At 40.7% G+C, this 26,164-nt stretch overlaps 2 protein-coding genes across 2 annotated transcripts in view; one reads left to right on the top strand and one right to left on the bottom strand.

The window, feature by feature from the left end:
- The first annotated feature begins 570 nt into the window (after positions 1 to 570).
- On the top strand, positions 571 to 5,619 carry ALG11 (ALG11 alpha-1,2-mannosyltransferase). Its single transcript, XM_037372469.1, has 3 exons — positions 571 to 1,781; positions 2,494 to 3,101; positions 5,226 to 5,619. The coding sequence occupies exons 1-3, from the start codon at positions 1,411 to 1,413 to the stop codon at positions 5,495 to 5,497; spliced, it is 1,251 nt and encodes a 416-aa protein (XP_037228366.1). The 5' UTR covers positions 571 to 1,410; the 3' UTR covers positions 5,498 to 5,619.
- A 3,232-nt stretch (positions 5,620 to 8,851) lies between these two features.
- Positions 8,852 to 26,164, bottom strand: part of NEK5 (NIMA related kinase 5) — a 30,301-nt gene continuing 12,988 nt past the window's right edge. Inside the window, 13 exon segments of the mRNA XM_037372580.1 lie at positions 8,852 to 9,686; positions 10,097 to 10,211; positions 11,819 to 11,956; positions 13,038 to 13,130; positions 13,133 to 13,162; positions 13,357 to 13,480; positions 14,298 to 14,366; positions 15,204 to 15,284; positions 17,014 to 17,118; positions 17,223 to 17,306; positions 23,492 to 23,688; positions 25,250 to 25,322; positions 25,418 to 25,618. Coding sequence (XP_037228477.1) covers positions 9,434 to 9,686; positions 10,097 to 10,211; positions 11,819 to 11,956; positions 13,038 to 13,130; positions 13,133 to 13,162; positions 13,357 to 13,480; positions 14,298 to 14,366; positions 15,204 to 15,284; positions 17,014 to 17,118; positions 17,223 to 17,306; positions 23,492 to 23,688; positions 25,250 to 25,322; positions 25,418 to 25,618 — 1,563 coding nt within the window. The 3' untranslated portion in view covers positions 8,852 to 9,433.

Raw genomic sequence — 26,164 nt, 5'->3', positions numbered from 1 at the left:
GAACACCACCCTCCTCTGGCCGAAGTAAGGGCCACTATTTACAGAGACACAATCTGCATGTGGTGGACGCAGAAGAAACGCCCTGTCCCGGGGAGGCCTCTGCCCCCTCACACACCCCGCGATGCCCGCGCTTCGCGCTGCCCTGCCCAGAGGCCGGGCCCTGGCTCCCGCGCGGAGGCGGCGCCCCCTGAGGCGAGGCGAGGCGGTGGCGGCGGCGGCGGCGGCGGCGGGGGAGGTGGCGGAGGCGGTGCCAGCCTCGCTCCCGCCCCTCCGGGGCGCCGCCAGCCAGCGCAATTCGCGCCCCTCCCATCCCCTCAGGCACGGCCACGCCCCCCTCGCCGCTCCCTCCCACAAGGCGGGGCGGTGCCTCTGCTAGCCCCTCTCCGTTCCCCTCCCCTCCGTCTATCTCCCACCGGAACCAATGAGAGGGAGGCAATACCAGCTTGGCCCCGCCCCCGCGCAGCCGGGTACCGCCCTTTCCGGCGGAAAGGTGTGGCGTTATCCAAGGTGGTGGCAGGAGAGTTGTGTCTGTGTGGGCTGGTCAGTGGGCTACCGGGGGTGCGAGGGCGGCAGTGTGGGGGCGGGGCGTCCTGGCAGCGGAGGGGGAGGGGAGAAGGAGACCCCGTGCCTCCGTGGCCCCCTGCCAAGCCGCAACCGCTCTCCCCCGTGCCCCCCGAGCCTGCCCGGGCGTCGCGCTCCCGCCCCGCCCCGCCCCACCCCCTGAGGAGAGGAGGCCTCCGGGCAGGGCGAAATGGGATGGGACCCTGCCCGGCTCCTTCTCGCCCAGCCGCCGGCCTCGGATGGGTTAATGTTGCTTTTCCGCTTCATCCCGGAAGGAATGTTATCTTACGTGTCAGTCGTGACGCGTGGCTCGCCGCGGGCAGCTCCTTTAATGTCGAGTAAAAGGTGTTTATCGTAACGGTAGCACAGCATCAGAAACCGGGCTCTGTTGCCTGTTAAGCTGTGCAGGCCAAGAAGAGAGACCCCGTTTGTGGGTTAGGAGAGCTGTGCGGGGAGGTGGTCTGCAAAGGGAATTCCCCTGTTAGAGAGTGCTTCAGAGATCTGAGGAAGCAGGTGTCTCTAAACAGAAACTGCTCGGAGCTTTTCTGGACAATTGACATGCATCTTCAAATCTCGGGGGTATGGAAAATGCAGGTTCTGGGACATGCACTGCAGGCTGGCTCAAGTAGCTCTGCACCAAAGCAGTTCATACTAATAGGCTAAACATGAACTGGGACTGAAGAAAACTCTTACAAATCTGTTTAGAAATCACTTTGCTAGTTGCATTTTGCCACATTGGTAAGGATGTGCAACCTTTATAGTGTATGTGGCACATAGTAGGGAAAAAAATTGGCTAAACAGTGTAGAATAGTGATATTTTTTTTTGGTAATTGTTGAAATGATACAGGGATGCTTATGATTTCTGAGATGAAAACTCAAGAAATTGTTGAACTCCCTGTAACTACCTGTAAGCCCTTCTCTCTCAATTTTGTACATAGTATTTTTTCAAAGCAGTTTTGTATTTTAAAATTTCTGGCTTGTTTCAGATTGCTGTGCTCATTGTTAATCCCTGCATTATTTCTAAGTGGAATTTTATGTGTCTGCTTGGTGGTACTGCTGTGGGGAATACGGCTGTGGATACAACAAAGGAAAAAACAGTTGACCTCAGCAGGAGAAGATGGGAAGCGGCCATTGCTGGTTGCCTTTTTTCACCCATATTGCAATGCAGGTGGTGGAGGGGAGAGAGTCTTATGGTGTTCCATTAGAACGCTCCAGAAAAAGTAAGCATATATGTTTATTAAATACCATATTTCATTCTCAGCTGCTGATGGTATTATCTATGCACATTTTGGCATTTTACATATTTAAATAGGTGTCATTTATCTACCAGTCCTATGGGTTTTTTTTGCATTTGAGTTTCACCTGGTTGCACCATTCCACTTCATCCCTTTATCCGGATTTTGATCTTTCTTGCTGTGGCATCTATCACTTCTTTCTCCCCTTGGGAGAACCCCTCCTACTTCATTGGTTTTCCACTACTGGTATGGAGCTTTGTATGGGCATAACTCATCAGTAGGTAAATGATGATTTTGATACTTGCCTCTTGGTGCAGGAGGCAAAACAGGTTAACATCTAAAGTGGGTTTAACATTGGCACACACACTGGCTTGCACAGTTTTCTGCATTTTAGTCATGCTATGCACACACAGACATCTCGTAATGTAGGGCAAGGCATTCTTAAGTCTGTAGAATAATACTAAGCTCCCTTTTTATTTAAAAAAAAACATTCCCCAGGTCCTCAGCCATATGTTCTTCTGCAGATCAGAAAAAACTGTGGAAGTATAAGGAAAAGTATAATTCAGTTAAAATAATTTCAGAGCTAGGCCAGACATTTGTTCTCACATATCTTTTGAGTAATTTTGAATGGATAATATTTTAGTTGCATGTTAAAAAATTTGAAGAATCTATTAAATTCTTTTCTTTACTCTTGCAGGTACAGAAATGTAACGTGTGTTATTTACACTGGAATCAGGAATCAGGATACCAGATTTAACAATGCAGCCTTCACTACAAACAGTCCTCTTTTCAGCAAATTTAAACTTGTCTATTACTACTTCTTTGCTTTCATGTATGGATTGGTTGGTTCCTGCAGTGATGTGATTATGGTTAATTCTTGGGCGCTAAATCACATCCTTTCCCTCTGGATAGCTGGGGCTTGCACTTGTGTTGTACATCCACCGTGTGATGTTCAGACCTTCCTGGATATTCCACTGGAAGAGAAGAGCACCAGTGAATATTCCATTGTTTCTGTCAGCCAGTTCAGGCCTGAAAAAGATCATCCATTGCAAATCAGAGCCTTTGCTAAATTGCTGGAAGAGAAGAGACTGGGGCAGCAGCCATCATTGAAACTTGTCTTAATTGGAGGCTGTCGTAACCAACAAGATGAAGAGCGTGTAAATAACCTTAAGCACCTTTGTGATGAGCTGGGAGTTAGTAACGATGTGATATTCAGAATAAACATTTCCTTTGAGGAGCTAAAGAGACACCTGGCTGAGGCCACCATCGGCCTGCATACGATGTGGAATGAGCTCTTCGGGATCGGTCAGTATTTTTCCTCAGTGTTCAGCTATTTGTCCCAGCTGGGGACACAGGGAGGGCTTCAGTTCATGATTAAGGCTCCTCAGTACAGGTGTCTAAGCAGAGAGGTCTGCATGCCAGGCAGGTGTCCAACTCACATTCCTGTCACAGGCTATCTAGCTGAGGTAAAGCCTACAGGACCAATTCAGGTGACTAACCACTAGGTGCTACTGTAGCGCAAGCCAAAGCATCTTAGACTGTTAATAATGATGGACATCCTCTGGTCACCTAAACAGACAGCTAGTCCCATCTGTGCTGCCCAGGATGTCCTGACTGACCTCCAGCTGTCCCTCTGCAAGGTCATGGGTCGCCCTAAGGTCCCATGTTAAGTTTGCCAGCCTCATTGCACAGATGCCAGCCATACCCAACGGAGCCTCAAAAGGCAGCAGGTACTTCTGTTTAAGCACCTTAGATTGTGCCCTGTTGGCTCCGCTGACCACAGAGGGAGCTTAGACATAGTTCATACATAGACATTCATGTGTAAAGATTGTGATCGTGTATTACCTGCCTCAGCTGCCATTTGAAATGTCTAGTAAATGTCATGGGGCTCCATCTGCTGTTTCAGAGGTGTGAGTCTCCCACAGATTCTGTCTCTTATTTGTAAGCCCCGTGTAGATGCCACCAGGTACCTACTGTTGGTCATCTCATTGCACTAGGCCACTGTGCTAAGGCAATTAAATCCATTGTAAGGCAATTAGATCAGTCACCATAGCATGGAACAGAATACCAAAGAGGAGCTGGGACCTGGTTTGCAATGTGCTGTCATACAGAATTAAGGTACTGGGCTCAGTTTACTGGGATTATTTGGGTCCTGACCTTGAAATGGAATGTAAGATGACCCATCTGTCATAAATCTACAAGGTAAGTTAGCAGCCAAACAGATGGATATAATGTGACTAAACTGCAGTTTATGTCATCAGACTTTATTACAAGTTAAGTAAGTATCAACCCTATTAGTTTGTAGGAGCTTGGTATAAAAAATTTACTCTGAAGTGTCTCCCAGAAGCAACTGCGACAAAATGGAAATAATGGGTTTCTCATATTTCTTCCCCCACAAAACAATTTAAGTAAGTTTAAAAAAATGTTACACAATCACACTGTGATTTTGAATTTCAGCATGATTTCACCTTCATCTCCAATTTTATCTGTAAAAAACATGTTCCAAAAGCATTATTTATAGTTGGCAATTTCTGTGCTGGGGGAACTTTTGAAAAACCAAATCAGAACTGAGATGAATCAGCAATTAAAGTGATTTCTGAGGTCTGTTCTGGAACTGTGGAGGAGAATTGAAGTGATGTATACATTACATGCTATTCCTATCCCTCTGCTTTTGGCTGAGGAAAGCTTACTATCAGATTCCCATTCCATTAAAACTTCTTTCATCAAAAATACAGATGTAGTGATAACAATTTTTACTAGTTTGTCTTGCTGAGTTGTCAAAAGCTATAGATTTGTTAATCTGCAAAATACTGAACTTCTGAATATCATCTGATTGAAACATGCATAGTCAGCTTTTCTCTCAGTATCTTTCTAAATGTTAAAAATCTTCAGTGTGAATGAGAAAATGAAGTTACATTCAGCTGTAATTTTTAATTATTTTTGCAGCTGACACCAAACCGTAAAACGCGCGTTGCAGTGTTCTGTCACAGAGCAGAACAGAACTATGCAGTGTTGTAGAGCTACCTTCCCTTGTACCTTCACATTTGTTTCAATATCTGGCTTTTTTTTCCACCATTATATACTGGTGATACAATTTCTCTCAGCTGAATCAAGTATGTTACAAGAACCGCAACTTAACCAGTTATAACTTTATATATAAACTTATTATATAGCTTAACCAGTTATACCTGGTTTCTAATTTAAATTTTATATGTTTAAGAGAAACTTATAATTTCAGTCCTCAGGACTGAAAACCTTAAATTTGTTTTTCTTCTGAGACCATTTACTCTGTATTTTTCAAACTGATCTACAACAGCAGTCTGTAGTAACTTCTGGGTGAATTGTACTGCGGTTTTAACTTTCCATGCCTCACAGAAAGCCAGAGTATGATGTGCACACTCATGTCAGCATGTTTTGTATCTTTTACAGGAGTAGTTGAATGTATGGCAGCTGGCACTGTTATCCTGGCTCACAATTCTGGAGGTCCCAAATTAGATATTGTGATACCCTATGAAGGACATACTACTGGCTTCCTAGCAGAAAACAAGGACAATTATGCCGAGATGATGGCTTATATCCTTTCTTTGTCTCCTGAAAAAAGGTTAGAGATCAGACAAAATGCTCGTCGCTCTGTGCATAGGTTTTCTGACCAGCATTTTGAAGAGACGTTCCTGTTATCTGTGGAGCCATTATTTAAATAAATGTATATAAATAAAAAGGTGTATGAATAAAATTAACTTTTTATATTTGACTATGTGTCACCTATAAATGTATCTAATCTATGATCCCTTGGTCCCGTTCAATAAAGAGATTTTTTTCTTTCTGTCAGGGTGTCTGCTTTATGTAATAGAGATTCTTCTACTGGGAAAAAAACACTCCTGAAAATTTTCTGTGTTGACTATGTGACGGTGTGGTGCACTGTAAAACCCTCTGGATTCACAGAACCATCATATTTCCTTGGTAACAGAACTACATCTGGAAGTTCTTTTATTTATTGAATACTTTCAGTCTCCACCCATTTAATGACTTTTCACCCATAGTCACACTTTTTAAAGGCAACGCTTTTGTTTGATAGCTTTTTTTACCCGAGATTTTGTTTCTAGAGTCTGCAGCACATTTTCAAATTGCTGTCCCCCGTTGTGTGGCAAAATCCTATTATGTGGGATTTTAATTGTGGTTCTGGATATTTCGTTACCTACAGTGATTCCTTTAAGTTAATGATATGGTGGTTTTGCTAGCTTGTTTTTTAATAGTGTAATAATTGCACTTGCCCATGATACTTACGTTAGCTATTTCCTCATGCCCTTTCACAGTATGACAGCTTAATGGTATTTTTCCCACTCTACTCTCCTGAAATGTTTTCTGTTCTGTTCTAGGGAATAGAAGGGTCTAGATTCAAGGGCATAAGTAAATGCTGTACAAACATGAACATTAAAGCCCTAAACTACTGCTTATTATAAACCAGAACGCTGAACAAAATGTTCAAAAATTGGACACCTGCTTTTGTATCAAAAGTGGAAAAACATATAGTTCTTTTTTGAGCCATCGAAGCGGTATTTAATACTTTAGCAAACTCAGAGAAGTGAAAAACTTCAACTTACCAGATGTCTGCTGCAAATACAATACAGCAAAGAGGAAACTGTCTCAGAGGCTCCTGGAGCGTGTGGAAGGTGACTTCCTGACACAGTGGGTGAGGGGCCCAGCTGGGAAAGGCACCCGCTGGGCCTGTTGTTTGCAAACAGAGAAGGACTTGTGGGTGATGTGGTTGGAGGCCATCTCGGGCACAGTGATCATGAAACGACGACGAGGACTTTCAGGTTTTGGAGAAGTAAGGAAGGGGATCAGCAGAACTGCTACCTTGGATGTCCAGAGGGCTGGCTTTGGCCTGTTTAGGGTCCTGGTTGACAGAGTCCCTTGGGAGGCAGTCCTGAAGGGCAGAGGAGTCCAGGAAGGCTGGGCATTCTTCAAGAAGGAACTCTTAAAGGCACATGAGCAGGCCGGCCCCATGTGCCCAAAGACAAGCCAGTGAGGAAGAAGACGGGCCTGGCTGAACAGAGAGCTTTGGCTGGAACTGAGGAAAAAAAGGGTTTATGACTTTTGGAAGAAGGAGCAGGGAACTCAGGAGGGCTAGGAGATGAAATGAGGTTATGCAAAAAGAAGATTAGAAGGGCCAAAGCCCAACTAGAACTTAAACTGGCTACTGCCATAAAAGACAATAAAAAATGTTTTCATAAATACACTAGCAACAAAAGAAGGGCTAAGGAGAATCTCCATCCTTTATTGGATGTGGGGGAAACCATAGTGACAAAGGATGAGGAAAAGGCTGAGGTCCTTAATGCTGCTTTTGCCTCAGTCTCCAATAGTGAGACACTCTGGGTACCCAGCCCCCTGAGCTGGAAGGTGGGGGTGGGGAGCAGAATGAAGCCACCATAACTCAAGGTGAAATGGTACCTGCTATACCACCGAGGCACACATGAGTCTATGGGGCCAGGCGGGATCCACCGGAGAGAACTGAGGGAGCTGGCAGGAGTGCTCACCGAGCCGCTTTGTCACTAACCCTGGCTGACCAGGGAGGTCCCAGCTGGCTGGGGGTGCGTGAATGTGACACCTGTCTGCAAGAAGGGCCGAGGATCTGGATAACTACAGGCCTGTCAGCCTGACCCCGCTGCCAGGAAAGGTTATGGAGCAGGTCATCCTGTAAAACATCACATGGCATGTGCAGGAAAACCGGGGGATCAGGCCCAGCCAGCGTGGGGTTATGAAAGGCAGGTCCTGCTTGATGAATCTAGTCTTCTACGACAAAGTGACCTGCTTAGTGGATGAGGGAAAGGCTGTGGATGTTGTCTTCTTGGACTTTAGTAAAGCCTTTGACACCATTTCCCACAGCATTCTCCTGGAGAAACGGTCTGCTCATGGCTCAGGCAGGTGTACTCAGCACTGGGCAAAAAGCTGGCTGGAAGGCTGAGCCCAAAGAGTGGTGGTGAATGGACCAGCTGGTGGCTGGTCACAAGTGGTGTTCCCCAGGGCTCAGTACTGGGGCCAGTTCTGTTTAATATCTTTATCAGTGATCTGGACAAGGGGATCGAGTATGTACTCAGTAAGTTTGCAGATGATACCAAGGTTGGGGGGAGTGTTGACCTGCTGGAGGGCAGGCAGGCTCTGCAGAGGGATCTGGGCAGGCTGGACTGATGGGCCAAGGCCAATTGTATGAGGTTCCACAAGACTCAGTGCTGGGTCCTGCACTTGGGTCACAACAGCCCCAGGCAGCGCTACAGGCTTGGGGCAGAGCGGTTGGGAAGCTGCCTGGTGGGAAAGGGCCTGGGGGTGCTGGCTGACAGCTGGCTGGGCATGAGCCAGCAGTGTGCCCAGACAGCCAAGAAGGCCAGCAGTATCCTGGCTTGCATCAGGAACAGTGTGGCCAGCAGGGCAAGGGCAGTGAGCGTCCCCCTGTACTGGGCACTGGTGAGGCCGCACCTCGAATCCTGTGCTCAGTTTTGGGCCCCTCACTGCAAGACAGACACTGAGGTGCTGGAGCGTGTCCAGAGACGGGCCACGGAGCTGGGGAAGGGTCTGGAGCACAAGTCTGATGAGGAGCAGCTGAGGGAACTGGGGCTGTTCAGCCTGGGGAAAAGGAGGCTCAGGGGAGACCTTACTGCTCTCTACAGCTGCCTGAAAGGGGTGTGTGGTCTCTTCTCCCAGGTAACAAGGAAATGGCTTCAAGTTGTGCCAGGGGAGATTTAGATTGGATATGAGGAAAAATTTCTTCACTGAAAGGGTTGTCAAGCATTGGAACAGGCTGCCCAGGGAAGCAACTGAGTCACCATCCCTGCAGATATTTAAAAGATGTGTAAATGTGGTGCTTGGGGACATGGTTTAGTGATGGACTTGGCAGTGCTGGGTTAATGGTTGGGCTCAGTGACCTCAAAGTCTTTTCCAAACTAAATGAATCTATGATTCTATAAAAAAGCTACTGATAGAATGCGGTTTTCCCTCTATTTAAGTTTTATCTGGATTATATGAAATTTTTAATATGAAAAAATACAGTTAGAGGAACCTACTGTCCAATGTTTTATTAGGAAACGGGGAACACACAATTCTCATGGTTCTAATAAATGCTTTTACTTCTACTATAAAAAACTGCTGAGCAGTTGGTGGTACTATGTAGTACTGTGCAAATGAAACTATGGATTATAAAGCTGTATTAGCAGTACATGGAGATTATGAAAGGCTGTAAGAGCTTCTTTTATAACAAGAAGCTGATTGAGCTAGGGAAATATAATATACTGGTTAGGAAACTTTCTTACATGATACAAATACAGTTAAAGAGAGTATGTAATTAGGAATTTGCTCAAGGAAGTCTTGTCAGAGATGTCCCAGGTAGTTTAGAATAATAGATGAAAGTGCACTCCAGTCTGGATGAGGATTTTTCAACATTTAGACATATGACAATTAGCCTGATTTTCTTCCTTTTAAACAAAATAGTAACAACCTTCTATTAATTTTAATTGAGCATTTAGCACAGTTGAAAAGCAGTTGAATTACTTGGCATTTAATCTCATCTATCCTTAAATGTTGTTACTGATGTGGCTGAAATTTCAAGCAAGTTAAAGTTTTGAAACAGTTACTTTGCTGGTGTTCTATGTAGCTCTTGCTTCCTGCTTACTTTTTTCATTGTATGTGTCAGCACTAAATGACCCATGGTTATTTTCTAAATCATCATTAGATTTTCCAAGTAGTTTGTGAGGTAAACTCATCCTTTCTTCATCTGTTTGACCTTTATTTATTGAAAGGATGGGAGACTCCATGCTTCTCTCTGCTGGAGAAGCTGCCACTTTTTCCAGAGATTCCTCCAGCTCATGTCTGAGTTCATCTTCAGAATCTTCAAAATTTCTGTACAGTAAAAAAAAAGATAATTATATTAATTAAATACATCCTTGTTACAAGCCTTTCCCCTTTCAAGGTCTTTGAGATTTTTTTAAATACTTTATAAAGAATATACAAGCAACACACACAATATGAACTGTTTCTTCTTCCTCTGTAAGATTGTTTACCTGTATTTATAAGGTAAGAGAACAGGAGTTGCAAAGCCATGTTAATACTTCTGCATAACCTTTTTAATAACCATGTTGGTATGTGACCTACTAATTTACAGAATTAAAAATTAAATTAGCAGACTGTAAACCAAGTAAATTTTCTTCACTTGTGAATTTAAAAGAACAGAAGAAAAGCTTTAGGCAATGCAGCCTGTCATTTCATGAAAACGGTTGTATGCATTTTTTCTTCTAATGTGCTTGACTTACGTGTCTTCATCATCTGATCTTGGTTCAAGTCTGCCTTCATCAACAGCAACAGCAAAGTATGCTTCTGAATCATCTTCCTTGTTTTCTTTTGGAGGCAACATAGTTAATCTTTCTTCTGGAAAGGAAGAGAAACATTCCTTTATTTGTGTATTAGCTAACTATAAAAGTCTACATAAAGTAATAGCAAATATGTAAATGCTTGATTATTTTTTTTGGTTGTTGTTCAGATTACAACTATGTTAATACCATGCTTCTGTTGATCACACATTTTAGTTAGTGTTTTGTAACTTCTGCATAGTGAAACCTAATGTGTTTGTAGATCATAACCAAAGGACTATAAAAGAAAGAAAGATGATATAATGTTAGTATGTTTAAGTTCCCAATACAGGGATCTGCATTTTCAATGGAAAACTTAGGGGAATATTGTTTGAGAAAGACTGAAAATTACTGCTTGGATGTACCTATGGTTACCTAAAAATGCTCACTTTCGAAGACTGAAGGGCAACCTTAATCTGAAGGTGGGAGAACAATGCTAAGAGTTGTTCTAATATAAAGACTAAACCCTGCATGTGATCCAACAGAGATCTGTCAGTTTGGGTAATGCTGTACTCCACAACGTCAGCTTTAGTAGCAGGGCAGAATGGGGTATTGAGAGAGTGCCATATTTTAATAAATGTAACTAATAAAAGTAACAGCAATTAGAATACCTGTGTACTTATTCTTGCTTTGGCCTATGAACTGCTGACATCAGTGAAAAGTGGTCTGAATTTCATTTTGGTTTGGGGTTTGAGTTTGGGTTTTTTTTAATGTGTAAGCAATAAAGCTAGTCTTTGGAGAGAAATTTAGGTGGTACATTTAGCTGGTTTAGGCTTCAGGATGGGGCAGTTTTAAAAGAGCTTGTTATGCTCTAAGGAAACATCTATGTGAGGCAAAATTAGTAGGAGAATGCTGACTGCACAGCTGCAAATGAAAGACATTTCTCACAATCCATTAAAATTGTTGAAACTTGGTATGTGCAAGTTAGCTGGCTCAGAAGGCCTGTCATCCAATTATACATTCAGTAGATTGGCAATTGTGCATAAAACCACAATGTCCAGTTATATTTACAACATCTTTCTGTGGAAAATACTGTGGCTTTTTAGCAAACAACTTTGATGCAAAGAAAATGTCAATTTTAAAACAGTCTGTTACTTTAGGAAAGTGCACTGCAGTATGAGTTCAACTCAATTTCAGAATTTCAGTGTCTGCTGCATCAGCATGGACCATATTGTAAAGTAAGTCACCACTGTAGTTTAAGTCGCCATGCACTACAATTTACAGCTGTTGTACAGAAATACATTTATTTGCATAAATGCTTTCTACAGCATACGGTTCTTCAACCTCAACAGTTACAGGGGCTAAATCCAGGTTTGTGGTACCTGCCGACTTGCTGGCAGTAGTAGCTTACCTCTGTCTACCCAAGCAAATGAAAACACGACATATGAAAGTAATAGCCAGTAGGTAGGGCTTGCCCTTTTCCCAGCTATTGAAAACAGCAGCATCCTGAAAGAGGCCTTTCGCTGCCACAGGACAGAGCAGTGGATGCTGGGGCAGGCTGCCCATGTTTTTCTAGTTTGCCTAGTGCTTCAAAATGTTGGTTCTCATCACAGACCCTTTGCCAGTGGTAGAAGAAGTAATACACTAAAGAGAAACTTGCAGAGTTTACAGTAACAAACATCCTACCTATTTCTTCTTCAAGGCAGGTGAAGGAATCATTAGACAGTTCTGCTTTTGCTAAGATATTCAGGAGTGTCCCTGGCGGTGTTTGTTTCCACTGCTTCCTGTTTTCCGGGATGTCTTCAGGCAGATAAGCGTGGTCAGCTGAAGAACAGCAAGGTTCTCGGGTCACTAAAGCATGAGTGTAGCTTGGCACTGTCTTTTTTGCAGATTCAGACTTTCTAGTCTTGACACTGACTTCTTCCTTTTTGGTAATGCTGGCACCTGTATTTTTTTTCCTTTGTGGAATACTCATTAGTTTTCAGTAAGTATTTTATCTGATCAATACCGTAGAGAAAAAAATAGTTTGGACTATCTGTCAGATAAAATTTCTAACACCAGTTTTAATGCTCAAGTAACTGCTTTTTAAGCCTGGAATAGACAGGTGCAACTTTATTGAGCAGTCCTTGCTCTCAAACTTGTTGGCTTCTTCAGGCTGAAAAATCTTCAAAGAATTTCCTGTTTCTTTTGCACCCTAAGCTCTTTTATCTAAGCCAGAACGAACAAGAAGTGGCACATTAATAATATTCTGCTTTGTCATCGCTGTCTATGCAAACTCTTCAGGTTATTTCTGTGTATCTGGGGTGTTGGGAGCATGCTGGAATGCTGGAAGTCACTCCAGTGACTGCAGCAACCAGTCACTGGAGACAGCTGGCTGCCTGGGAACATATGCACTGTTACTGTAACAAACCCAGTGATTAGCCTCTTCTGAAATGGAGCATCACCACAGCCACACCTGTGTGAGCACGCACCTGTGCTTGTGACCCTGCAGCGACACTAGTGTGTGGGGTGAGAGACCAAAACCCCCCCACACCCTGGGATGGCGTTGGCAACTGACTTCTCTAGTTCTTGTTCATTAGCTCAAGGCCCAAGAAAGTGGTGATGGTTAGTTGCATAGACTGGTATTTTTAGCCATCGTTACCCAGGCCACAGAGTGATTCACAAAATGCAGCCCTCTTAACATGCATGAGCAGCACAACATGACTGCAATATTAGAGGGGAAAATGACAACTGCATTCTATGATTTAACACATACAATAACCTCAGTTATTATGAAGTCTTGCAATTAAAAGCCTGCCAGATCATGTGAACATTCTGGTATGGAATCGTTTTGGCAAAGATCTGTAAGTATTCTGGCTGAATTTTACCAGCTCCTTACTTTCACTGAAAACCAAAACTTTCTTACCAAGTTCGTTTTCAGCCATAGGAGGACATACAGATGTGACATCAACATCAGCTAAAAAATTCAGTAATGTCTGAGGTGCTCCAGCTTGCCAATATTTTCTTTCTTATCATCTATGTCATTGGACTCTAAGGGGAAGAAAAAGAGAAGGCAAAGCTATTATTATTTTTTTTAAAGTAGATTTCAGTGTGATTGTAACATTATGTGATATAAAAACAGAGCTCATCAGATAAACTTGCTCTAGCCTGGAGTTACTGAATGTACCTAACTCCTATGTAATTTTCAGGATTAATACTCAGCACTGCATTTCCCCAAGAAATACCTGTTTGGTATCCAGATACTTCTTCCAAAGCTCTGTCCATATGAGCTTCATAAACTTCCACCACTTTCTCCTTAAGATTCTTACCATCCACAAAAGTTAAAGTCTTACTGAGTTTATCTAGTACCTGAAAAAACAATAGCTTACTTTGGAAAGAGAAAACAAATATGGTACAATAACTAATCACTTCTTATTTTACTGTGTTTGTGAGCCATTCTCATGTATGCACGGGAAAACTATGTAACAAAAAGCGAAGCAGCAAAATTCAAAAGTCACATTGTGAGTTGTGTATCAGAGGGCTGCATGGAGCTCTGCAGAGGTGTGAAACAACAGAATGACAAAACAGTGCTTGATAAATTAAGAATATATATACCAGAAAGAAATTGTATTTTTGATGTTGCTGTTACAAATATTTTTAAAAATTCTAATATACTAACAAAAATCTTAATAGGTACCTGTTACATGTTGATCAGCCACAAATGTCATTTTAATAAATGAAATCACACATGTTTTCTGTAGTCTCACTTCCACTTTTTCTACATAACAACTGGTTCATCACAATGTTATTCTTGCTTTGTGATACAATACTAGTGAAAATAAACATAAATGTACTAAAACAATTCAAATCAAATTTGGCATTCTCAGACTAACTCAATTTTGAGGTGAGTTCTTCCCCTCAAGCCCAATTAAAAAAAATTAAATATCTGCACTCCTTTCATCTTTTACCATGTGAAGGATTGATCCATATATTATCCAATTTTCCTCTGAGTAATTATCTTCTTCAAGAAGGTCATATATATGCAATATGTCAACAAATCCTCAATAGGAAGCTTCATTATAACAAAGGTAGAGGATTATGGTAATGGAAACAAACCTTAGATACTGGAGCTACTGTCATGTTTCAGATTACTAATGTAAATGCTTTGAATATAACTACAACATACCTCTGCTTCTTGAATACTGTCTTCCTCAGGAACACATACATCTAAATTAATTTCAAACTTTACTCCTCCCTGAAGAAAATTATCACACTTCATTAATTCATTTTATTAAATAAAAACATTTAATTAAATGTACACAGTTTATATAGTACTACAAACTTGAAAGTTATTCTTCTATTGAAAATACATTTTATTTAACAATATTTTTCTTCTATTTAACAAAATCAAAGTTGAACAAATTGGAAAAAAATAGACTTCTCTAAATACAATTTATGGATATTTTCAAATGAAAAAAAAGTGGACTGCATCCACTTTTGATTTTAAGGAAAGGTGTCTTTAATAATCATTTAATTCAAATCGTTGCAATACACAGAGTTGGTTCTTACAGCTGGCTCTCAACCAGTATTAAAACTTGAATACTGTACTGCTTTCGTGCAATATTTCACAACAGACCTTGAGTCCACTTCATAATAATCTCAGAAACTTTCCTGATATCTTATGTGCATTTCCATTCAACTGCCATCCCCTTCTATAATTTAAAAAGCACTATAGAGAATAATTCTATAACAAAATGTTAAAAAATTAGCAGCCTGACTTGACTTCACTTAAACTATGAGCAAACATGAGTTCCCATACACTACTAATGCAGTTTGATATAAAGATGAGTAGGTAGAGATTGATTACTATCTGGGAATATCTAAAGGGAGTCTCCCTCAAATGATCTGAAAACCTCGGTTATTTTCTTAGGGATTCTATCTTCTCATATAAACTTTGCTAACAAACAGTTGACGAGCACTCTCAATTGACTCACAAATAACTTGATTTCCAGAGCTACTGTGATAACACAATCATTTGAAACATACAGACATAAGAAGAAAGTGGAAAAAATACAGAAATGAGGATGGTTACCTTTGGTTTATGTTTCTTTTCTAAGATTTGCTGGTCTTGACTATACTGGAGTCTGACTTGTTTAAAGTTTTTTTCCATGTCCTGGAAGGAGGAAAAACCCCAACTTTAAAACACACTCTGGAACCAGTTTATGTCTATACCCTGTAAAAAAAGACTTAAGTAGTAAATGTAGTCACTGATTTCCTTGTATATGTATCTGTAAGAATATTCCATTTGTTGCCTTATCTAGACTCTAATACTGAAAGACATTATAATTCTGGCTTATCTGGCAAATAGAAAAATGGGAAACCTAGCATAAACTGCAAACCTCTGATTTTTCAAAAACCTATGTTAGGAGGATACAGTACTGTGTCAAGAAAAAAGTAATACATCTTTTATTTTTTATGAGCAAGATGACTCATGCTGATTTCATTCTGGAAAACTTTGGAAGTTATGAAAGTCAAGATTATAATAGAAACCAATGCCTGCAGAAAGTATAGCCATGTTTCATAGTATCTTCTTTTCTGGTAGCACCTGAAAAATACCTAATTACTCCTTTTCATATTCCTTTATCCTATGTTAGAACCTGTCAGATAAAAGCAAAGTAAAGAGTTGTATGCTGCTCCTTCAGTGATCTGCTGCAAGTAGGGCACATCCTCAGCCTCAGATGAAACGACTACAATTCACAGATTTTACTTTTTTAAAACATATATACAGTTTCTCCAGTAGACTGAGTGCCCATGAACTAAGGTGACATCAAGCAGGTGCAAAATCTAGTGTTTCTTTTTCATTATCATGTGTTTCCCATTAAATCACAGGGAATATAATTTCTGTCCTATCATGGCTCTGGCTGCCTACAACCTACATCACATGATGTGTGAATTCATTTTAGTAAAAGCCAGATCCATGATCTGTGAAAACCACTGAATAGAATCCTACTAATATGGTCAGGTTTGGCCCAAGTTCCGGGTGCAATAGGGTAGCAGAATCTGTCACCAGTTTATGTGGCAGTCTCCCTCTTGCTACTGGACAGTGCAGGAAGTTCTACATCAAACAAAACAAAACAAAAAAAAATGAGGCAAATCCTGACTGAAGAATCCTAGTAGCTAGACCAGGGCTATTTTCCCTTCAGAATAGACTGGGAATTTTCACACTGAGATCAATTTGCATAAATTGAGGCATTCATTTCACTTGAAGAAAAGTGGACTTCTTTCTGTAGAACTCCATGTGGTCTGGAAAACTCATCCAGTGTTCACAATGTCAATATTGGGAAAGTGGAACAATTCTGAAACTTTCCAATTGCTGGAAACAATTCCAGCAGGTGTGTTGGTAGTGCTTGATGAGAAAGAAGTGAAGGAGTGCTGTAGCTGGAAAGCTTTGGCTCTGTCTCTTCCTCCCGCTTCTCCCAAATTTTTAAGTAAGGACTAAGGACTCCACATAAAACTGAATTCTAACTTCCCACACAGTGCTACTCTGGGCTGTCATGAATCGCTGTACCTTCGGTACAGAATTTTCATAAAAGACTTGCACTGTGAGTGGTTGCTTCTTTGCTTAGAAAGCAAGGAAAAGAAACACACAACAAAAATAAATTAAGTAAAAGTACATCCTAATATTTACAGATGAAACAGAATTACCAAAACAAGTCAGGGCTCCACCAAAGAAATTTTCCAGGTTATTCATGAAGGGAACCTAGGGAGACTTTTACATATGGTGCAAGCATCAGATAAGATTTAAGCTTTACCATTTTTCAGATTTGTCACAGAGAGTGAATCAAAGACCATGTGGGACTTGCATAAAAAATTCTATTTAGACTAGGAGATGATACTGATACCTGAAGTGATTCTTCTCCTGTTCCAGCTGTATCCTTGATTTCAGACTGGTCCTCAGCTTTTCCTTGCTTCACAACATAGGTTTTATCTTGTATTTTTTGATTCTCCTAGGGAACATTTTTATCAAATGTTAATTTCAATTTCTAATTATGTGTACTAACTTATAAAAGAAAGAGGAAGTATGACTGGGTGTATGTTTGAGCTTTGTTACCTGGAGTACTCCTGCTCTAAATCTGAATTCTTTTATATCACTGTGGTATTCTTCCCGAATCTTCTGCAATTGTTTCAGATACTCCTATTAAAGAACAGTAAGGTAGAACACATATATATTAGAAATACAGAAATAACACTAGCTAAACAGAATATTATATGGATATCAAACTGTGTATATATGAGAAAAAGGGATCCTTATCCTTTACTGCCAGCTTTAAAGATTGCCTGATACTTCCTCTTAGAGGACATTTTTGAGTTATAACTCAGACTAACCTTTTTGAAGTTTTGCAGACAGTTTCATGCTACCTTTTCTGCAGAGTTATATCTAAACCAGCTAATTCCAAGAATGACCTAAGGACTTGCTGAGTAATGATGCTAAGGTTGCAATCCAAATATAGAGGACTGGAAATTAGGAGGACAAAATATTATATAATATTTATTGTATTACAACCGGCTCCCCAAAATGAAACAAAACCTGGTAATCTTTTCTTGAAGAAGCTTCAACATTCCTATGCTTTGTAGCAAAAACTTCAAATTTGGCCAAAACATAGTTTTTATGTTAAGGACATCTCTGTACTGCTTATATGAGTTATCCCAATTTGCCCATGTTTCAAAAGGACAAATCTATAAAATTTAATTTTTTGGCATATTTAGGACAGACTTTGTGAAATTTAACAGCAAAAGTCTCTGAAGAATATGTCCATGACTGTGGATAACTGGCTAGCTGAAAAGGGTCACATAGACATAGTCCAGCTGGCTGGACAAAAATGCACATCGCTCTCAGCTTATCTGAAGTAAAGCAAAAATACACTGTCCTTGGCTGTTCTTGTTACACAATAACAGGAAGATTGCGGTGGGAAAAGAATGTTGCAGGTGGGAACAGATAACTACAGAAGAGAAACTAGGGGTGGGCTTGGTATTTAGGCAACTAACCAATAATGAGCTTAACTTTTGTAATATGTATGAGCTAATTATAACAAGGCATAAAAGGTGACTGTAAGGGACAATAAACGAAGTCTGCTGATCACTCATATTGAGCGACTGTGTCTTCCCTCCGTCGCAACAAATGGCGCCCGAACAGGGACCCTAGAGAGGGCTGAACCTGCGAGCCACGGTTCGACGGAGATTCGGGTACCGGTCCTGAAAGCAGCGCAGGAGGCGGAAGGGCACAGTCCCCGCGCCCGGGAGCACCTACAGAGGGTCCCGCCGGCCACGCGTCGCCGAAGTCTCGCAAAGGCTGCAACAGCGCTGACGAAGGTATGGAGAGACAAGCGACGTACGATTCGCTCATATGCTTTTTAGAAAAGCGGAGCGTTCAGGACATAGATTGTAAAAAGGCATTACCCGGGTTATTAGCGTATGGGATAGCGTCCGGGACCTCCGCGGCAGCGGCGAGCGGCGGCGCAGCCCGGCAGGCCCCGTCCCGGCCGCGGTTTCTCTCCAAGGCGGCACCCCCCCCCCCTCCGATCGGCGCCATGGCGATGCAAGCGGCCAAGCGAGCTGACATCCGGCTGCCCCCAGAGGTCAATCGGGTCCTTTATATTCGGAACCTGCCGTATGAAATCACAGCGGAGGAAATGTATGATATCTTTGGGAAATACGCACCTATTCGACAAATCAGAGTTGGAAACACTCCTGAAACAAGAGGAACAGCTTAAGCTTCTCAAGGGAAAATACGGAATTGATTACAAACCCACCAAAAAAAACAAACAAACAAAAAAGTGCTTCAGATGTCCCCTACAAGAAATGGGTTTCTGCCTTGAACTGGCAAACATCTCTGTGTTTAAAGAGAAGCCTTTTTGCCTTGATGGAGATAATTTATGCTGTATTCTGTATTTATGCTGTATTCTGAATGTGGAAATTGGTTGGGACTAGGAGGCTGGCTTAAAGGCATTTTGCAAACGGGATTATTATTTTTGATCATTATTGTAATAATAGTTTTTTGATCAAAACCAGCCAAAATTATTTGTAAGCATTAGGCATATCTGAAGAGAATGCCTTTATTTGAATCAGCAGTTAAGGTGTAGTTTAGTCTGATGCTGTGGTTTTATCTGCTTCTGGTGAATTTTTGAAGTGATGAAATCAGAGTTACTAAGAGTTATGAGGTAATAAGGTAATAATCTAAGTAAGGGTGCTGTCTTTTATATCTACAAGTGCAATATGCTTTTATGTAGCAGAGAGAAACTTTGACAATAATGTTGCTTGAACGAGATGTGCATGTGACAACTTGGGAAAAGGGATATCACAACTGGAGTGCAACAGTGTTTCTACGTCTGGCAGAGTGAAATCTTTCAAGACCCGAGTTTAGACAGTCTAAAATAAATTGTTAGCATTCAGAAAACCCATCTTAAGCCTCTTTTGCTTACATAGTGTTATGGAAGTCAACTGCTATTGTAGAGAATTAATGATTTTTTAATACATATTAACGAATACTACTATTTTACCTTGAGGCAGTTGAGTGAGAAATACTCACGTGTAGCATTTGAGGGAATGTCAGCATAAATCGCACTTACAGTAAGACTGCATTTTTAATTACTGTACTCGTTAAGATTCGATGATGCCATAAGGCTAAGGCCTTTTATCACAGATCGGTTCTGAACTAAAAGGTGTGTGCACATGTAGATATGCACATTTGTGTTATTTTCCTTAATTGGCTACAAAATAATATAATTAGGTTGGGGACTAGATCTTGGGAATTTGTCTATTATACTTCTGTTTGTTAAGGAACGTGCATAACACACAGCACCCATGTAGGCTTGGCTTGTGGCACAGTTGTCAAATTTAGCATAGACATTCAGACAGATAAGCAACGTACTCTTCTTGTGTGTATCACCTACAAGCCATTATGGCTTAGTGTGTAAATCTGTATGTAACTATTGAAAAATCCACTTATGAATGTATATAGCTTAGAACTAATTTTTTCCCTTTGTTAATTCTTTGATATCAATGAGGTATTCTTCAGAAAATGTAGGGACTGGTTGGTTGCATAAGGGCAGTTGTTATTTGGACAGAAAATTGTTAATGGTCAGGGATTTTCCACTAAAATATTTGCAAATATTCCTGGTCAAACATCAGTTTGGTTTCTTTTTGGGTTTTGAGCTTGCATTAGTCCATGTTCAGAACTGTAAAATTACCTTTGAATTTTTTAAACTTTTTATATCACTGGAACAGAAAGAGCATCTGAATTAAAGCTTCAAGCTAACTTTATTTTTCAAGTATTTCAGGAATTATACTTCTGAATTGAGATTTTATAAGTTGGCTGTGTATTTTCCTGTGTTAAAACGCTGTTATTGAAAATGGTCAACCAGGCCTATGTCGCCCAAAATAAAAACGGGGGAATTGTGGATAACTGGCTAGCTGAAAAGGGTCACATAGACATAGTCCAGCTGGCTGGACAAAAATGCACATCGCTCTCAGCTTATCTGAAGTAAAGCAAAATACACTGTCCTTGGCTGTTCTTGTTACACAGTAACAGGAAGATTTTGGTGGGAAAAGAATGTTGCAGGTGGGAACAGATAACTACAGAAGAGAAACTAGGGGCGGGCTTGGTATTTAGGCAACTAACCAATAATGAGCTTAACTTTTGTAATATGTATGAGCTAATTATAACAAGGCATAAAAGGTGACTGTAAGGGACAATAAACGAAGTCTGCTGATCACTCATATTGAGTGACTGTGTCTTCCCTCCGTTGCAACACATGACGAGTATGTTCTTATGCCAAAGTCTGACCATAATGTAAAAGTTGATATATTCATATTTATTCTGGAACCTTCTGATAACTCTAAGATAGAAGATTAAATGTATTTACATGTGTTCATTTAAGAGCGAAGCATCAGTTTGTTTTCTCTGTCACCCAAAATTAAACCAGAAAAGTATATTGTTTCTGTATAAAATGATCTCCAAAAGTTGTAACATACCAGGGAAGTAGTATGATCACATACTATTATATCACACTCTAAATGTCCTAGTACGACTTACGGACAATGAATATACATACATGAATAGTACATGTATCACTATTTTCTCTGTTTTGTAAATGTGAGGATCTATTGTCTTCCAACATTAGTTTGTTCAGTGATGTAACTCCTCTGATCTCAGTAGGTGAAATTAAGGCCATAGTTTATAAAATGATTATGAACATCAGCTTTTGTGCAAGTCTTAACCACTTTATGCAAGATGGAACCAGATGCAAACAGCTTATATTTTCCTAGTGGTTAGATGGAAAAGAATCAATTATTATGTAAAGAATACTACCATCAAGAAGTGTAAGAAGACAGCTTTAAGCAGCTCAGGAGGTGTCCTGGTTTCAACTGGGATAGAATTAATTTTCTTCCTAGTAGCAGGTACAGTGCTGTGTTTTGGATTTAGTATAAGAATAATGTTGATAACACACTGATGTTTTAGTCATTGTTAAGTAGTGCTTACTCTAAATCAAGGACTTTTCAAGTTTCCATGCTCTGCCAGTGAGCAAGTGCACAAGGAGCCAGGAGGGAGCAGAGCGAGGACAGATGACGCAAACTAGCCAAAGGGATATTCCATACCATAGAACATCAGAGGGTTGTGCTGCCATCCAGAGGGACCTCAACAGGCTGGAGAAATGGGATGACAACTTCAGTGGAGTTCAACAACAGTGTAAAGTCCTACACTGCACCAGTACATGCTGGAAACCAGCTTGGCAGAAAAGCACCTGGGGGTCCTGGTGGACACCAAGTCGACCATTAGCATGCCCTTGCTGCAAAGAAGGTGAATGGTATTCTGTCCTGCATTAGACAAAGCATTCCCAGAAAGTCAAGGGGATGATCCTTCCGCTCTGCTCAGCAGTGGTGAGGACACTCCTGGAGTGCAGTGTCCAATTCTGAGCTCCCCAGTGCAAGAGAAACATGAACATACTAGAGAAAGTCCAACAAAGGACCACAAAAATGATTAAGGGACTGGAGCACTTCTCATATAGGGAAAGGCTGAAAGAGCTCAGACTGTTTAGCCTAGAGAAGGCTCAGATGGGATCTTATCAAGATACCTGAAGAGTGGGTGCAAAGACAGCGGAGCCAGGCTCTTTCCAGTGGTGCCCAGTGACAGGACCAGAGGCAATGGGTACAAACTGAAACACAGGAGGAAACACTTTTTCACTGTGAGGGTAACCGAGCACTGGCACAGGTTGCCCAGAGAGGTTGTAGAGTCCCTATCTTTAGAGATACTAAGAAGTTGTCTGGACATGATCCTGGGCAACCAGCTCTAGAGGACCCTGCTTGAGCAGGGGTGCGGATGAGATAACATCCTGAGGTCCCTTCCAACCTCAAACATTCTGTGATTCTATGAATTCTGAAGCAACACGTTCAAAGTATGACCCTGCAACTCTGCAAACCATTTGCTTCATTTGGATGCTGAAAGAATGTGGGAGCTTTCCCAGTGTTAATATCAGAGTATGTCGCATAGATGAAAACACTGTGGACAAAATTCTGCCTTTGATTACAGCAGTGCACAATGAAAGGAAACTTAACCTTCCTAACTTCATCCACCTGGATTTGCATTGGATACACATAAATGTAACTATGAGGAAAACTAAGTCCTATATTCTGCACAGGACCAGTATTATCCATTGGTAGTGTAAGTGATTGCTTGATGGGTGCAGCTCTGGGAACTCCACATTCCCTACCGTCAGTTAATCTACCATAACTGCAATGTGCAATTACTGCTGGGAACTCCCAGATCCTAAATGTGCTTTGCTCTGTGTTCACCAGCACCCAAGGCAGTACTACATGCTCTTGAAGATAAATACAAAGGTATGAAGTGATGCCAAGTAAAAGGCTGGACACAGTATACAGCTGATATCCAGCCTAAGGAAAGAAGGAGGTGGAAAATGAGTGAGGGACACAAGTGGTTGTGAAGAACAGGGGCTTTCTGCTGTAGGGTTTGATCCCAGATTGTTGTACTAAGTATCTGAGACAAGGGCAGTGGGTCCTAGTGGTTTTGCCTGTGAATGGGCTCTCAGAAGGACTGAGGTAAGAGGTTCAGTGTATTTGCTTCTATAGCAAAAATGCAAACACAGAGTTTATTTGCCTTTGTGCAAATAGAAATGCAAAGCATGCCTCATTTTTTTTGTTACAAAGAACCATACTGAAGCTGACTAAATTCAGTGTTTCCCACTTAGACTTTCTGAAACACCTCTTCTGAGGCTTCAGGAGTGCTTAACTGTCTCTACTGACTTGGTGTAGGCATTAAGCTACATTTAATATGTCTTAATGAAGCCTTTCAAAGGGTCTTTTCTAAGAGCAAAAATTTGGCTTCTGAAGATGATTAAACATTACAAAAACACAGATACACAGTACCTGAAAAATAGGCTGTTGCCCTCTTGAAGTAGGTTTCCATTCATTTCTTTGAAATAATTCTTTTTTCTTGACAGGCAGCACCATTCCAGATTCTGGAGAAACTAGGTCCTGTACTCTCCTTTTCTGAAGTTTATATGCTTTTTAAAACCAAAACATTAAAAGGCTACATTCTGTGCATTGCAAACCACAGTACAATGCATGTACCTAACACTGACAGGCTGGGCTAACAAACACTCCTTACATCCCTTCATCATCATCACCATCATCACCATATTTCACATTTCCTAGGCACTCTGCCTTTCATTCTTAGAATGACATCCTTTTGAAAACTTTATGATTTGTCACACTCGTGTAAAGTGGATTTCACTGATTAGTTTTGCAAAGCACACTGAATAAAAGGGAAACCTCTATATCAGAATGCTGATTTCATGCTAGTACCAATAACAGAAAAAAGAAGGTCTGATTGTTAGGCTCAGATTTCATTGGAGGCTAGGTGTCTACCTGCTTAGGCATTCCCTTTTGTAAATCTAGCCCTCGGTATTCTACAAATTGCTAGACAATGTTGTAGCACCTGTGAAATCTGGAAAGAAGGGCTGAAAAGTGAAAAATTTACCTTATCGGTTTCCCATGCAGGAGAATACAAGTACACACCACTCCAGTCTGGTTAGTCAGTATTTAGCAAATACCTTAGCTGCAATAACCAATAGTAATGTCCTTGCTAGGACTAAGTAGTTTCTAAGTTGAGTTTTAAATATTTCCCGAGTAATGACTGTGAGACTATCATGTCTGGGAGATAAAATATATGAAAATTATGAGTATATGACCATAGATATATTTTAAATGCTTAAGTGATATGGTGTTCAGGTGCCTCTGTCCAAATTGCATGAGTCCTGAAGGCAGGTAATCTCACTGGAAGTAACTTCCAAAATAACATGGGTTCTTAAACTACAAAGTACTTTTCTCGAGGAAAAAAAAAATGTTCATAGTGCAGTTAAGTAACTACATATGTTTATTTTCACAAATCTGTTTAAATTAATACTTCCAAAGACAAATTTAAGGCATAATTATGATATACTAAATAATATAGAATTAGGAAAAAGTTATGCTGATAGAAACATGTTCAGCATTTCATACAGAGATACCATTTAGTCTCATTCATGTTTTCTAAGAATGCGCCTATGTAATCTGATCTATCAATGAGCACTAAATCCACACAGATTTCATTGTCTCTCACAACTGAATCTAACTTATAATATTTTGTAAAATACATTTTTATTATTTTTTAAAATACCATGGAGCACATTTTGCAAGATTTTTACACATAGCTTGGAAAAATTAAGTAAGGATGTTTTTCATGTGATGGACCTAAACTGCATCTAGACCAAAGCCTCTCAGTTTTGTAAATTCCATTCTTAAAAGAATTAAGACTAATGTTTCAGCACTTTCCTGTGGCAGCTTTTCTAGCTGAATGTTACTAATGAGCTGGACTTAAAGTTGTCTTTCCCTAAACAGGACAGTGATGCACTGCCTGGGGTGAATGTTTCTGCTGTTGCAGTTCTCTTTTTCTTTTTAATTTTGTGCAAAACTCTTGTATTCAAATGTGCAATAAAGACTGCTGGAGAAAGTTATGCCATCACATATATAACAACTAACAAATGTTAGTGTAGAACTAATGTTAAATAATATTATTAACATTACCTTGTATCAGCTTGGCCCCAAACTGTGATGCTGAAGGTCTTTTTCTATGTATCACAGTGTGACCAAGTTCTTCCTGTGTCATGTGTAAGAAAAAAGGTACCTGACAGAACTGTTTATACTACTTTGATATGTATTTTTCTCTCAGCAAGCAGCAGTACAGGCACTTACCTCAGGGGGCAAATACCTGAGAACAAGCTTCTGCAAGAAGGGCTTCCTTAGAATAGAATTGATAGTTGGTCGATCTCTTGGAGATATTTTAAACAACTGGGAAATTAATATCCTCAGATCATATGAATAGCTGGGAGACACTGGGTGAAAACATCCTCTGCAAATCTTCAGCACCAGCTGGTGCAAACTATGGCCTTCAAACTTAATGAAAACAGTAAAAAGGGGATAGTAAGTACTGCTGGTTGGAAATGACGGACTAGATGCCCCCACTTGAAAAAAGTACTTGCTGACAGAAGCCCTGTGCTATACAAATCCCTTCTTGCTAACCATAGTTTGCTGTGGAAAATTAATATAACCACTCTCTCTGACTGTATTTGCTGGTTACTTGTTTCAGATGCACAGCTTAGGAGGTCTGACAGCTTTTGTACCTGGAAGGCTTTTATTCATACTCTGCTCTCATATAGTAAAACAGAAGCAATTTTTCCAGAATGAAACATGATTTATTTTGCCAAAAGCTGTTCAACAGAGACCTGCATGCATACTGTCTTCACAGTGTTCACCTTCAAAACTTCACTCCACGCAGCTTAGCCTCTGTGTTCTGTGTTCTCTCAGGCACCAAGGTACAATCTTAATTTTTAACAACTAAAGCCACTCAGGTAAATCAGCTTTCTCAGTTCAGCAGATCTCTTAACAGGTCAACATCAATACAGTTTTTTAGGGCCTTAGACAGGCAAAAATAATTTTGAA

Source organism: Falco rusticolus, chromosome W, assembly GCF_015220075.1.
Source record: "Falco rusticolus isolate bFalRus1 chromosome W, bFalRus1.pri, whole genome shotgun sequence".
Lineage (NCBI taxonomy): Eukaryota > Metazoa > Chordata > Aves > Falconiformes > Falconidae > Falco > Falco rusticolus.
The sequence above is the reverse complement of the archived record's forward strand: the minus strand, read 5'-3'. Positions and strand labels throughout refer to the sequence as shown.

Bases quoted from the DNA above. Each gene is read 5' to 3' on its own strand.
- ALG11 (XM_037372469.1), top strand. From the start codon at position 1,411: ATGCTTATGATTTCTGAGATGAAAACTCAAGAAATTGTTGAACTCCCT. The intron at 1,782-2,493 runs GTAAGCATATAT...TTACTCTTGCAG, and splicing joins ATTAGAACGCTCCAGAAAAA to GTACAGAAATGTAACGTGTG. The intron at 3,102-5,225 runs GTCAGTATTTTT...TATCTTTTACAG, and splicing joins GAATGAGCTCTTCGGGATCG to GAGTAGTTGAATGTATGGCA.